Source organism: Erpetoichthys calabaricus, chromosome 1 (assembly GCF_900747795.2).
Source record: "Erpetoichthys calabaricus chromosome 1, fErpCal1.3, whole genome shotgun sequence".
NCBI lineage: Eukaryota > Metazoa > Chordata > Cladistia > Polypteriformes > Polypteridae > Erpetoichthys > Erpetoichthys calabaricus.
The window spans coordinates 239,982,765-239,995,876 of NC_041394.2; the positions used below are offsets into that span (position 1 = coordinate 239,982,765).

Sequence of the window (13,112 nt, forward strand, 5' to 3'; positions counted from 1 at the left end):
GGACTGAGGCAAAGGGAAAACTGTCCTGTGCTCTGATGAGTCAGTATTTGAAATTCTTTTTGGAAATCATGGATTCCGTGTCCTCCAAGCTAAAAAAGAGAGGGACCATTCAGCTTTTATCAGCACACAGTTCAAAAACCAGTATTCATTATGGTATAGGGTACATTAGTGCACATGGCATGGGTAGCTTGCACATCTGTTAAGTCACCATTCATGTTGAACAATATGTATATATTTGGAGCAATATACACTGTCACTCAGGTAATGTCTTTTTCAGGAAGTTCTTACTTATTTCAGCAAGACAATGTCAAACCACATTCTGCATGTATTACAACAGCATGGCTCCATAATAAAAGAGTCTGGGTACTAAACTGGCCTGCATGCAGTCCAGGCCAGTTATCCATTTAAAAAAATGTTTTGCAGTGTGACATGAAAATTACAAAAAAGGAGACCCCTCTCCACCCCAAACTGTTGAGTAGCTGAAATCCTATATCAGGCAAGAATGGGAAAACATTTCACTTTCAAAACTACTGCAATTTATCTCCTTAGTCTCCAATCATTTACATAGATTTTGAATTTAGACCTTGAGAACACACTCCATGATGATAAATTATACTGTATACAAGGTTTGTTTCTGCACATAATTTAATATACAAAGAGGCCAATGATTTTTCTTTTTCCTTAATTCAACACTGAACACTATATTTAAACCTTTTTTTTTCAAGCAAGAGCTTTATTTTTCATCATGAAATTAACTTCCACTGCAAGTTTAAATTGAATTCTCTGAAATTTGCTTGCTATGGAAAACATCAACAACAATAACAATATTTATTTATATAGCACATTTTCATACAAATGATGTAGCTCAAAGTGCATTACAAGAAGAAGATAGAAAAGTTTATAAAAAATAACAATATAAAAATAAGATTAGGCAATACTAAATAACAAAGACTAAAGTAAGATCCAGTGGCCAGAAGGACAGATAAAACAAACAAAAAAACTCCAGAGGACTGGAGACAAACAACGAAATGCAGGGGTTCTGAGGCCACAAGACCACCCAGCCCCCACTGGATATTCAATCTAACATAAATGATCTAAATCAGTCCTCACACTCATCAGACTTCACGTGGAAGAATTAGATGATGACGGTCATGTGGACATTTGGCCTTCACTCCATCAATGTAGGGACTGCATGGTGCCTTGATCAGGTGGTGGTGGCGCAGATCACTACCACAGAAAACCAGAAAAAGAACATCATAGAAAGTAGGGGTTAGTATGGATTACAGAGCCATGATAAAAATGATAATTCAATGCATATACAGTATATCAGGGTTATAATAAAATGTAGCTATGAGGAAGCCGTGTTAAAGTATTGTTTTTTCGCAGTTTTTTGTGAAGTGCTCCACCATACTAGCCTGATGAATTTCGATCAGTAAAATATTCCAGATTTTAGGTGCATAACAGCACAAGACTGCCTAACCACTTCTTTTAAGTTTAGCTCTTGGAATTATAAGCAGACACTCATTTGAAGATCTAACGTTATGATTTGGGGTGTAAGGTGAAAGGCATTCCAAAATATAGGATGGAGTGAGATTACTTAAGGCTTTGTAAACCAAACGTAGTATTTTAAGGTCAATTCTAAATGGCACAGGTAACCAAAGTAATGACATCAAAACTGGAGAGATGTGCTCAGATTTTTTTCTTTTTCTAGTTAAGATTCTGGCAGCTGCATTCTGCACTAGTTGCAAGCGATTAATGTCTTTTTTGGGTAGTCCTGAGAAGAGTGCGTTACAGTAATCTACAGTAATCTAGTAATGCTACAGTAATCTAGTCGACTACAAACAAAAGCATGAACTAATTTTTCAGCATCTTGCAAAGTTATAAGGGATCTAATTTTTGCTATATTTTTTAAGTGAAAAAATGCTGTCCTAGTAATCTGATTAATATGTGATTTAAAATTCAGTTCAGAGTCATAATTATCCCCAAAGTTTTTACCTTTGTCTTGACTTTTAAGCCTAATGGATCAAGTTTATTTCTAAAACCCTCACTATATCCGTTTTTGCCATTCACTAAGATTTGTTTTTTCCTTATTTAGTTTGAGAAAATTATTACTCATCCACTCAACACAACGCAAGACATTTGGTCAGTGAACCAAGAGAGTCGGGGTCATCAGGCGCTGTTGATAAATACAGTTGTGTGTCATCAGCATAGCCTTGGTAGCTTGCGTTATGCCTTGAGTTAATCTGACCTAATGGAAGCATGTAGATCGAAAAGAGCAGTAGACCCAGAATAGATCCTTGTGGAACACCATATAGAATACCATGTGTCTTCAAAGTATAATTACCACAACTAACAAAGAACTTTCTACTTGTTAAGTAAGATTCAAACCAATTTAAGACATTGCCCGGGAGGCCCACCCACTGACTAAGGTGACTTATAAGAATATTGTGACCAATGGTATGAAATGCTGCACTCAGATCTAAGAGAATGAGAACCGATAAACGGCCTCTTTTCACATTAACCCGCAAGTCATGTACTACTTTAACCAGTGCAGTTTCTGTACTGTGATTGTTCTAAAACCCAACTGAAACTTAAAAATAGCATGTTTGTTAATGTTTTTTCAAGTGATCATTTAGCTGTGTAATGACTGCCTTTTCTAGAATTTTACTAAGAAAGGCAGGTTAGAAATAGGTCTAAAATTGTCAAAAAACAGAGGAGTCGAGATTATTTTTCTTGAGCAGGTGTTTAACAACAGCAGTCTTAAAGACAGTCTGAGAAGACCCACGTATCTAATGATGAGTTTACTATGTTAAACACACTATCAAGTAACACTTCGAATACTTCTTACATATACTTACATTGGAAAACATCTTATAATCATGGAATATGACAACTTCTGAATCATAATGTGGTAAACCTAGATGAATGGTAATTTGATAATGGTGATTTTAAAGGGTTAAAATTGCTTTGAGCTAATATTTATGTGCTTTCAGGAACAAACAGTTTGAAGGAAAGTCAGCATTTGTTGCAGGGAAATTTTGCTGATCCTAAGGCGGCAGAACAAACTCAGACTAATTAATTTAGTATTGTATGTTTAAAATAGTACAAAGTAAGAACTACAGACATCTAAATAATTAAATACCTTCATAAACGCTCCTGCAATGGACTGGCATCCCATCCTGGGTTGATTTCTACTTGAGGCTTATGGTGGAATGAGCAGTTTAAAAAAACCTATTAACAGATTTCTGAAAGCTTTGCAGTATTTTCCATATGATATAGCAAATCCCTTGCATAGTAAAATTAGCAAATTCAAAAAATGAATGAATGTGGGGATTACTGGTCATTTTTCAGTTTAACAGAATAAAGCTGGGAAGGCCATCTGAGTTTTTCAACTTGTTAAAGGTCCTTTTGTGCTGAATTTGTGTAGCATTTTTATAGTTGGAAAATGTTGTGTCTGTTTTATTTATATAGTGCTTATAGTGCTATCATAGAGTATTAACTGTAAATAATAATCTGAGCAAAATGGTTTCTATACTTTGGTGTTTTGGTTAAGCACAATGCAAACTGATGTATGGAAACATACACAACTTTACACCAGTAAATCTTGAGCCCCTTTCAAGGTCAAAGAAAGATGCATTTAATTTACTATAATACAGTTTGAATTTGTCTGAATTAATGTACATTTTAGTGGCAGAGAAGTAATGTTTTCTATAATTGTTTTTGGTTTAGATCTTTCTTTCTTTCTTTCTTTCTTTCTTTCTTTCTTTCTTTCTTTCTTTCTTTCTTTCTTTCTTATTTACAAATATAAGGCATCCACATGACAACACCATGCTTTCTGCCGTCTTCTTGTATGCTAGAGGGGGCAATTAAACACTAACTTACATTAATAAAATATTGTGTTTTGCTCAAGTTTGCCCCGGTTTACAGGTTACAATCTTGAAAGTAATTAAAGCACAGCTAGTTATTTGATAGTTTCTTGTATGTAATATGTGATACATGATTTCTTACAGGTAATCAAGAATATGGTACTGTTCTCTCTTTTGATTTAAAGGGAAATGATAGAGAAGCAACAGTAATAAAAAAATTAAAGATGTGTGTTCTTGCATCTTAAACTATATTGTTAGATTATAAGGATGTATTCTAAATTATTTTACTCAGAAACACTTGGTAAAATTACAGTAAGACAGTAATTTTAGAATAAAAAGTGCATTTCAGAACACACAAGTTTATGAATAAAGTAATTCATACTTGTACAGTAATTGTAGAATTTCCCAACAGCAAGGAAGATTTCAGTAGATTGTTACAACCTAGCTCATGGAGGAAAAAAAGACAAACACTTCTGCATAATCTCTTCAACGCATTGCATAACACCATTTTACAGTACATGCTTATATGCATGTGTTGCTTGACCAACAGCACTTCTGAATTTGTAACGAGATTAACTGCCATTTAACAGTAACTTTGAAACATTCTCCACCCCCTTCCTTTATCACTTAATCGATTATTTTTAAAAACTTTTCATTGTGAAGGACATGAAAAAGACATCTTATACACAGATAGTTATGACTAATCAGTTTCATAAGAGAACCGGCCATATATTTTTCAGTGATACTGCCTTAAAATAAATAAACTCTATTTTTCAAATTGTACAATACATTTAAATTGTACAATACATTTGTATTTGACTTTTTGTTTTAAAAGGAACTGCAGTGGCATCATGTTTATAATTACAGTCATCCCTTATAATCTGATCAGTTCCTTAGAACAGGTCATAAAATTAAAAATGAGATATTGAAAAACTATTTCCCATTATTTTAAAAGGGAAAAAATAATGCATTCCCAGGATATTAGAAATTGCCTCAACCAATTTCTCCAAATACACACTGTAACACTTCTGTAACTGTAACACTAAGACACAGTTAAACACATGTACAATCATCAATCCTTGATTTCTCCATGATATAAAACATCAATATTAATTCATCTTCTTCTTCTTCTTTCGGCTGCTCCCGTTAGGGGTTGCCACAGCGGATCATCTTCTTCCATATCCTTCTGTCCTCTGCATCTTGTTCTGTTACACCCATCACCTGCATGTCCTCTCTCACCACATCCATAAACCTTTGTTTATGCCTTCCTCTTTTCCTCTTCCCTGGCATCCTTATCCTTAGCATCCTTCTCCCAATATACCCAGCATCTCTCCTCTGCACATGTCCAAACCAACACAATCTTGCCTCTCTGACTTTGTCTCCCAACCGTCCAACTTGAGCTGACCCTCAAATGTACTCATTTCTAGTCCTATCCATCCTCGTTACGCCCAGTGCGAATATTAGCATCTTTAACTCTGCTACCTCCAGCTCTGTCTCCTGCTTTTTGGTCAGTGCCACTGTCTCCAACCCATATAACATAGCTAGTCTCAATACCGTCCTGTAGACCTTTCCTTTCAATCTTGCTGATACCCATCTGTCACAAATCACTCCTGACACTCTTCTCCACCCATTCCACCCTGCCTGCACTCTCTTTTTCACCTCTCTTCCACAATCCCCATTACTCTGTACTGTTGATCCCAAGTATTTAAACTCATCCATCTTCGCCAACTCTACTCCCTGCATCCTCACCATTCCACTGACCTCCCTCTCATTTACACACATGCATTCTGTCTTGTTCCTACTGACCTTCATTCCTCTCCTCTCTAGAGCATACCTCCACCTCTTCAGGGTCTCCTCAACCTGCTCCCTACTATCGCTACAGATCACAATGTCATCAGCAAACATCATAGTCCACGGGGACTCCTGTCTAATCTTGTCTGTCAACCTGTCAAACACCATTGCAAATAAGAAAGGGTTCAGAGCCGATCTCTGATGTAATCCCACCTCCACCTTGAATGCATCCGTCACTCCTACCGCAGACCTCACCACATTCACACTTCCCTCGTACATATCCTGTACAACTCTTATGTACATCTCTGCCACTCCTGACTTCCTCATACAATACCACAGCTCCACTCGAAGCACCCTGTCATATGCTTTCTCCAGGTCCACAAAGACGCAATGCAACTCCTTCTGGCCTCCTCTAAACTTCTCCATCAACACCCTCAGAGCAAACATTGCATCTGTTGTGCTCTTTCTTGGCATGGAACCATACTGCTGCTCACTAATCATCACCTCACTTCTTAACCTAGCTTCCACTACTCTTTCCCATAACTTCATGCTGCGGCTCATCAATTTTATTCCCCTGTAGTTACTGCAGTCCTGCACATCCCCCTTATTCTTAAATATCGGCACCAGTACACTTCTTCTCCACTCCTCAGGCATCCTCCCACTTTCCAAGATTCAATATTAATTCATCAGTTACCTTATTAAGAAACTGTTAATGTTGCCATTAATAGGAATGTCTATGTTTGGGAATTGTAAGAGAAAATACATACTCAAAGTTTTTTGTGCAAAGGGCAAGTTTGCCTCTCAGCATGGTGGACTCATTTATCTATATAAAATTATAAAACCTCATGCCCAGGTATAATGTTGTCCAGCATCCACAAGAGGGCTGCAGTGTTCGACAAAAAAAGACAACAAGAAGCACATAGAAAGGCATGTACAAGCTGGAATATCAGATGCACAGAGGTTCCTAAATGCATGATGTGATCAAAACAGACAAACTTATAGTACCATTGTGCCAGTTGTAATAACTGGGTGTTTTTGCTATTCTAGTTTCACAGTAAAATGTAGTTTTGAAATTTATGTAAAAAGGGTGCACTACATTTTCAATTGCTGTCAGTTTTTTCCAACTTTTTTGAAAGAATTTTTAAAATTTACAGATATTTAGTGATAAATGCAGCCACTGCACAAACAAGTTTAGCAAACTGAACAAAATCAGAAGTCTACCAAGAGGTGACTCAGATAGATTTTCAAGATTTTGTTCAAGGTTGCATCAAGTGAAATGTGCCTTAAAGCAAAAAAAAAAGTCCAAATAATTAATTTGCCCGTTGTCAGCTAACTGAGTAATGACCATGATGTCCTGTCCCAGTGAAGTTATAAAACAACTAACCATCACTATTTTTTGGCAGGGGTGGGGGGATGTAATGTCAGGTGGCAAAACCACCAATAAGAAAAACTCCTCTCAAAAATCCTGGGTTCTTCTGTCAGCATCAGCTCACGGTTAATGATCTTGCGTATTTTACTGGTGAAAAGTTCCTATATGAAAATAATCACATCATGTACTCCTATGCTGGACTCTACAGATGTAGAAGAGAACAGCTTCTGTGTTTCCATTGATGAAGCAGTATGGAATGTTTCTTTATTGATTGCCTTCTTTGGAGATTTTAAAGCATGAGTTGGCAGTGCTCTGATGTCTGGAATGATGTCATAAGAAAACATGGAACTGGAAATATGAACACTAGTGGGATCCATCTCTTGTCCTTCTGCGCAGAGCACCAACTGTCCATTACCAACACAATGTTTCAGCTCCCAGACAAAACACAAGACAACATGGATGCATCCTGGACTATATTATTGCCCATCAGTGTGGTCTCCAGAATGTGCAGATCACACGAGTTATGTCAGAAGCAGAATGCTGGACAGACCATAGACTTGTGTAGTCCATCCTCTGTGCTGTACTCAAACCACCTACGAAAAGACAACTCCCCCAAGACCTACCGTTGCATCCCTTGTGACCATTGACACCAGAGACGCTTTGACAAGTCATCTTAACACTCAGCTTGAACACATCCCTATCCCAGCTACAGATGGTGACATCATGACTACCAATCCTGATGTTGATGAACTGTGGATCTTGCTGCAAAGAAGAAGAATCCAGACTGGTTTGAAGAGGTCACATACAAGATTCTTTGAAAAGAACAGTTTGAAAACGTTTCTTTTATTCTTCCATTTGGGGCATAGGCGGGTGAAGTGACTTGCTCATGGTGACACAGTGTGAGTAACAGTATTTGAACCCACAACATCAGATGGGGAAGGAAACTGATTATTGTTATTGTTAGTATTTTTATTATCTTTATTATCATTATTATTAGTAGTGTTTTGTCAGAAATGTTTAATGTTTATTTTTTGTGTCTTCCAAAAAATGTATGTTTCATTAACGCTTCACAGACCTCTTTAACTATTAATGATGGTTATTTTACACAAGGTTTAAATGAGCAGGCAAAAAGTGTCAGGCTATGTTTTATCTGGTAGTAAGCCTTTTTTAAAATCATTGTTACTAGTATTTTTAAGAGATACAAATTTTATTTTTAAGACCTATACTGCAAGAGAATCTACTATGTTTTGTTTTCATGTCAGAAATTTGGTTGTCACTCCCTTGATCCTGTCTTTATATTTAAGGATCTCTTTTAATCCAGTGGCATAAAGGAAAATGTCTTAATATTCATCAGAATGGCACATGTTGAGCTTGTAACTTATCTTTTACTTTGTCTTAATATAAGATGAATAGGAAGAGAGTCTGTATTATTCCTACTAAAGAAATAAACAAAACATATTCCTAGCAGAGTAGCACTCAAACTCAGAAGTGCCCTGTGACAGCATCCATGTATTGGTGTACATTTATATACAGTATATATGTGTGTAAGTCAATGGCTAAGTAAAGAACAACAAACTTGATGTATGACTACTCAGGATTGGTTGCAGGGCAATTTTGCTGATCCTAAGGCGGCAGAACAAACTGTCTAATTAATTCAGTACTGCATGTTTAAAATAGTACAAAATAAGAACTACAGACATGTAAATAATTGAAATACCTTCCTAAAAGCTCCTGCAATGGACTGGCATCCAATCCTGGGATGATTTCAACTTGAGGCTTATGGGTGTCATGTCACATAGTGTAAAAAAATATAGCCAGTTTCTGTTACCAGTGGGAATTGTCATGGTTAAGGAATACAAAATTGTTTTTGTCTGCATCTACCCAAATCCATCTAAGCCATTAGTGGTTATAGTTTCCAGTATCTTGTTGCTGTTTAAAATATTTTGTATGATTCTTTATCATTTTATGTAATTAATGATTTGAATATTTCAAAGTCCTTTATATTTTCATTCAGGTAATTCTGACATCATTTATGCAAGTAGATCAAAGGCATGTAGGCAAGCTGTTCATGTCTTCAGACTCTGGGATACATTTTGATGCAGTGGAGCTTGCTTTCCTTCCTGCACAGCAAATTGTCTACCACTCAAGTCTAGATTACCTGCTGGTCACTTGCAGTAACGTAAGTTTGTCAAATTTTGCATATTTGATTTTATTTTTCAATAGCATTTTTACCATACTTAGAAATCAGTTTATAGTATTTAAATATAACAAATTATTAATAATTAAAAAATTTTAATTGTATTAGCTTTTTGATAGCTAGTTGACTTAAATAATAACAAATGTGTAATATTAGCATCATGCATAACATAGGAAGTAATGTTTACAGTAAAGCTACTTTACCCTTTAATATTCTTGCATCAGTTTGATATAAGATTTTTTGCATTCTATAGTGCCCAAATCTTTTAAGTAAAATAACTGTTAATGGGTTTGTATTTTTCTATTTGTATTTTCATTAGTCTTTTTTTTACTCATTTCAGGATAGTTTATGGCTTTCTCTCAACTTCGGAAAGCAATGGACAAAAATACATGACAATGTGCAGACTTTTGCTTGGTAAGTAAATATAATCATACATTGTACTGAAGTACACCATAAAAAACTTTGCAATTACACCTTGGATTATACTTTGCACCTAACTTTAACTAAAGCTGTAGAAGGTAAATTTTATAATGATATCCAATAATAAGTGATAATTATTTGCTTTTTCGTATTACTTAAACATATTTTGTTTGCATGAAAGATGTCATTCACTGATTTACTCGTAAGGTATATCCAATAAAACTGTAACTCTGTAACTCTTAAAGCAATATGAAGAAGAAAAATATCTGTAAAATGTCTTATACATTTAAGATAATTAATGCTAAGCAAATTTAGCATTATTAGCATAGATCTCAAGCTAGCAATATTCCCTTAATAATAAATCAATTAATTAAACCCTATGCTTAATGTAAAATAATAAATATGAGTTTTATGATTTGACATTTAACATTAGAGGTTCCAAAAGGTACATGTAGACCATAAGATTTTGTCATGTATGGAATAGGTTGCTTGTTATGGTCCTTGTCTCCTGAGACAGAACAAAAATAATTCAGTGAAACAGATTGTCTGAGCCAAATCTTAATGAGAAATTCAAGAGAAACAAAGCTAGTAAATATAGTATGTTGTTATATTTTAATCCACTCTGTTTTTCTGATTGTAAGTTTTAGTACCCTATGTCTGTCTATGCCTGTTAGTTTAAACAATGTATAAGAGTATTTTTGCCAACAACTAGTTTTTAATGTCTTTACCCATACACTAAAACTAGATTGGTCAGAGAAATAATTAAAATGTTTTTGATTTATTTAATTTGTAAAATATTTTAATAATTTTTTTAAAGAATAATTTTCTGTGAACTCTCCTGTAGCGGAGAATTAGTGCCTAACACTTATAAAACTAAAAGTGACTTTCACTTTTTTGTTATATATGTTTAGATGTACAAATATTCTGCCCTTTTTCTGTACCTGGGAGATACCAGCCTGTCTTAGGAAACAATCACACACTTTAATGCTCACTGGGCCAAATTAGAATTGTTTAATTATTAGGAACTGAGAAGAAATCAGAGTACATGAGTAAAAACAATGAAGGCATTGGGAGGATATGCAGCCTTCATTTGAAAAGAAAATTGGGTGAGATTTCAAGCCTAGTCACCTGGAGTAGAGAGGCAGCTGTGCTAAAAATGTGCCAGTATCATTAAATTAAACAAACAATGTTAATAATGAAATGAAAATACTAATATGCTGTTAAAGAAATAATATGCCATAAACAAATAGTGAATTCACATCCAGGACTGATTGACCTTCTTCCAGTACTTCCAGGTTAGACCCCTGAATGTTTGTTTTGTTTTGTTTTTTTGTGCTGTCAGGCTTAGAGGAACATAATGTAAAGATGGCAGTAACAGAATCTAGCAGTGTTCCAGTGGTTAGAACTCACGTCACACTGTAAAGAGTAATTTATAAGTTTGTCTTGCGTTTCGTGACCAATATGCTTATATCTTTGGTAACAACTCAGGATATTACATTTCAGTTAAGTTTAATGAACTTAATTTTATATATAGCAGTCTAATTAAATTAGGCTCAGAGTGCTTACACAGATATAATGCAGAGCAACATATAATATATAATATAGAGAAACAGAGGAAGTACATAACCATGTAGCATTTACATACTACTGTAGATTTACGATGCACAGATTAAAAAAAAAATGTATGTGAAAAGACAGGTTAAAATCACTGTATCAGTTTTAATCTAATGGCTCTATTTAGAGGTATACACATCATCATCATAAGTATTGTGGGTTTACCTTTGCCTCAGTATTTATCAAAAACGTTGATTTTTAAAGTGTATTTCCCTATATTTGCAGCATATTTTTCAGCAACTACTAGTTTTTTTTTGGATTATAATTCTGTAGTGTTTTAAAACTCTTGCACTTTAGTTGGAAGCTGATGGTAAACATTGTTAAAAGGGTGTTGAGAAAATAACACTTTACAGAAAGTGTTAATTTTGATCTTCAACCTGTTTGCACATACTGCAAGTAAATTCTCTAATGAGATTGTCTCAACGAAGTATGTCAAATATAATGTAGCTGTGTTAAGATTAGCAAATATAACACATGGTTTCCTGACATCCAAGATCTCTAACAGACATTTCAAAAGCAAATGATAAAAAATGTTCTCATCTTTCTATACTATAGCTGACAGAGAAAATTTAAAACATATGAAGTCGAACCATATTGCCAGCTTAATCATGTAGTTAAATGCTTAAATTTGTCTGTTGCAATAGCATAGTACCATTTCCTTCTCGGGGTTCTGAGAATGCTTCTCCTTTTGATACAACACCCAGGGATGGGAAATGAATACATATTATTATTATTATACTGTATACATTAACATACATATCTATTTGAACGAGCGGTAATACAAACAGTCATTAAACTTTAAGTAAACATATTAGAGTTTCTGTTTATAAAAAATATAGCAAAGAAATGTCTGGTAACTGACTGTGTGGTATATACACATTTGAGTGGACGGTTTGTAGATTACCAGTCTTGTAGAAACACCTTCTTGATGATGTATGTACATTTATAAATTATAACAAGACATGAACATTTTGTGTGAGATTGTGATCATCTGAAATTTGTGAACAGTGAAGGAAAGCTCAAGTATTATTTGCTGTGGTTATTTAACTGGATTTTAAGTTCAGAATTTTTTCAAGATTAGTTTCCTGGTCCCATGGGAATGGGTTTTACTTTGTACACTTTATCTGTACCTCAGTAAGGTGTTTGTAGCATGAATGCTTGCTTTCTTCATCCTCATTACAAGGATGAGGTGTGTCTATACCCATTATTTCATTTATAGCTTTGCATTGCCCCTTGTGTAGGCTGCACATTCTTAAATGGATTTTTCCATATGTTCAATCAGAATAGATTTTAATCATCTAAAAATATTTTGCTCTAAATATACAGTTTAGATATCCTGATGTATAAAATATAAAAAAAAGAGTTTTGTAATTAGGCTTTTTCATTAAATGTACCTAACCTATTGTAACCACCAGATGGCAGTAGAAAGTTCAAATCACGTTCATGTACTGTATCCAAAAAATAATACACTTTTTACAATGAGAACCTTTTAAAATGATAGATAAAGCATTAAATATGGGAAAAATTTTTGATTACAGGAGGCTTAAAGGATTCAATGGTTTTATTAACAGGTCTCTGCAGTGGCAAGGCTTTCCTTTAAAGTTGCTCACTGTTGTGGTCACATTCACGCTTAGAGCAACAAGCTGTTTTTTGGTTATGAGTGCAAGTCACTTTTGGGGACTTTATTTTTTTACATTTTTATTGTGGAACTTCCTGGATGCTCTTATTTAGTAAAAAGGAAAATAACATATGAAGAATAGTAGTGCCCCACAAATGCTACATACAGTATGTGTTTATTATAAAGTTTGCTATGTATTTTATTGTAGTGGTAGAAGTAGTAGATGATTTACTTGTG

The 13,112-nt window shown here is 34.7% G+C and overlaps 1 protein-coding gene across 2 annotated transcripts in view; it reads left to right on the forward strand.

Annotated features, from left to right (window-relative positions):
* LOC114660397 (sortilin-like) overlaps window positions 1-13,112 on the forward strand; it is a 228,401-nt gene that overhangs the window by 164,654 nt on the left and 50,635 nt on the right. For both annotated transcript variants that reach the window (XM_051919760.1, XM_028813079.2), the window contains exons 5-6: window positions 9,041-9,205; window positions 9,564-9,637. In XM_051919760.1, the coding sequence (XP_051775720.1) occupies window positions 9,041-9,205; window positions 9,564-9,637 (239 nt within the window). The remainder of the gene's footprint in view (window positions 1-9,040; window positions 9,206-9,563; window positions 9,638-13,112) is intronic.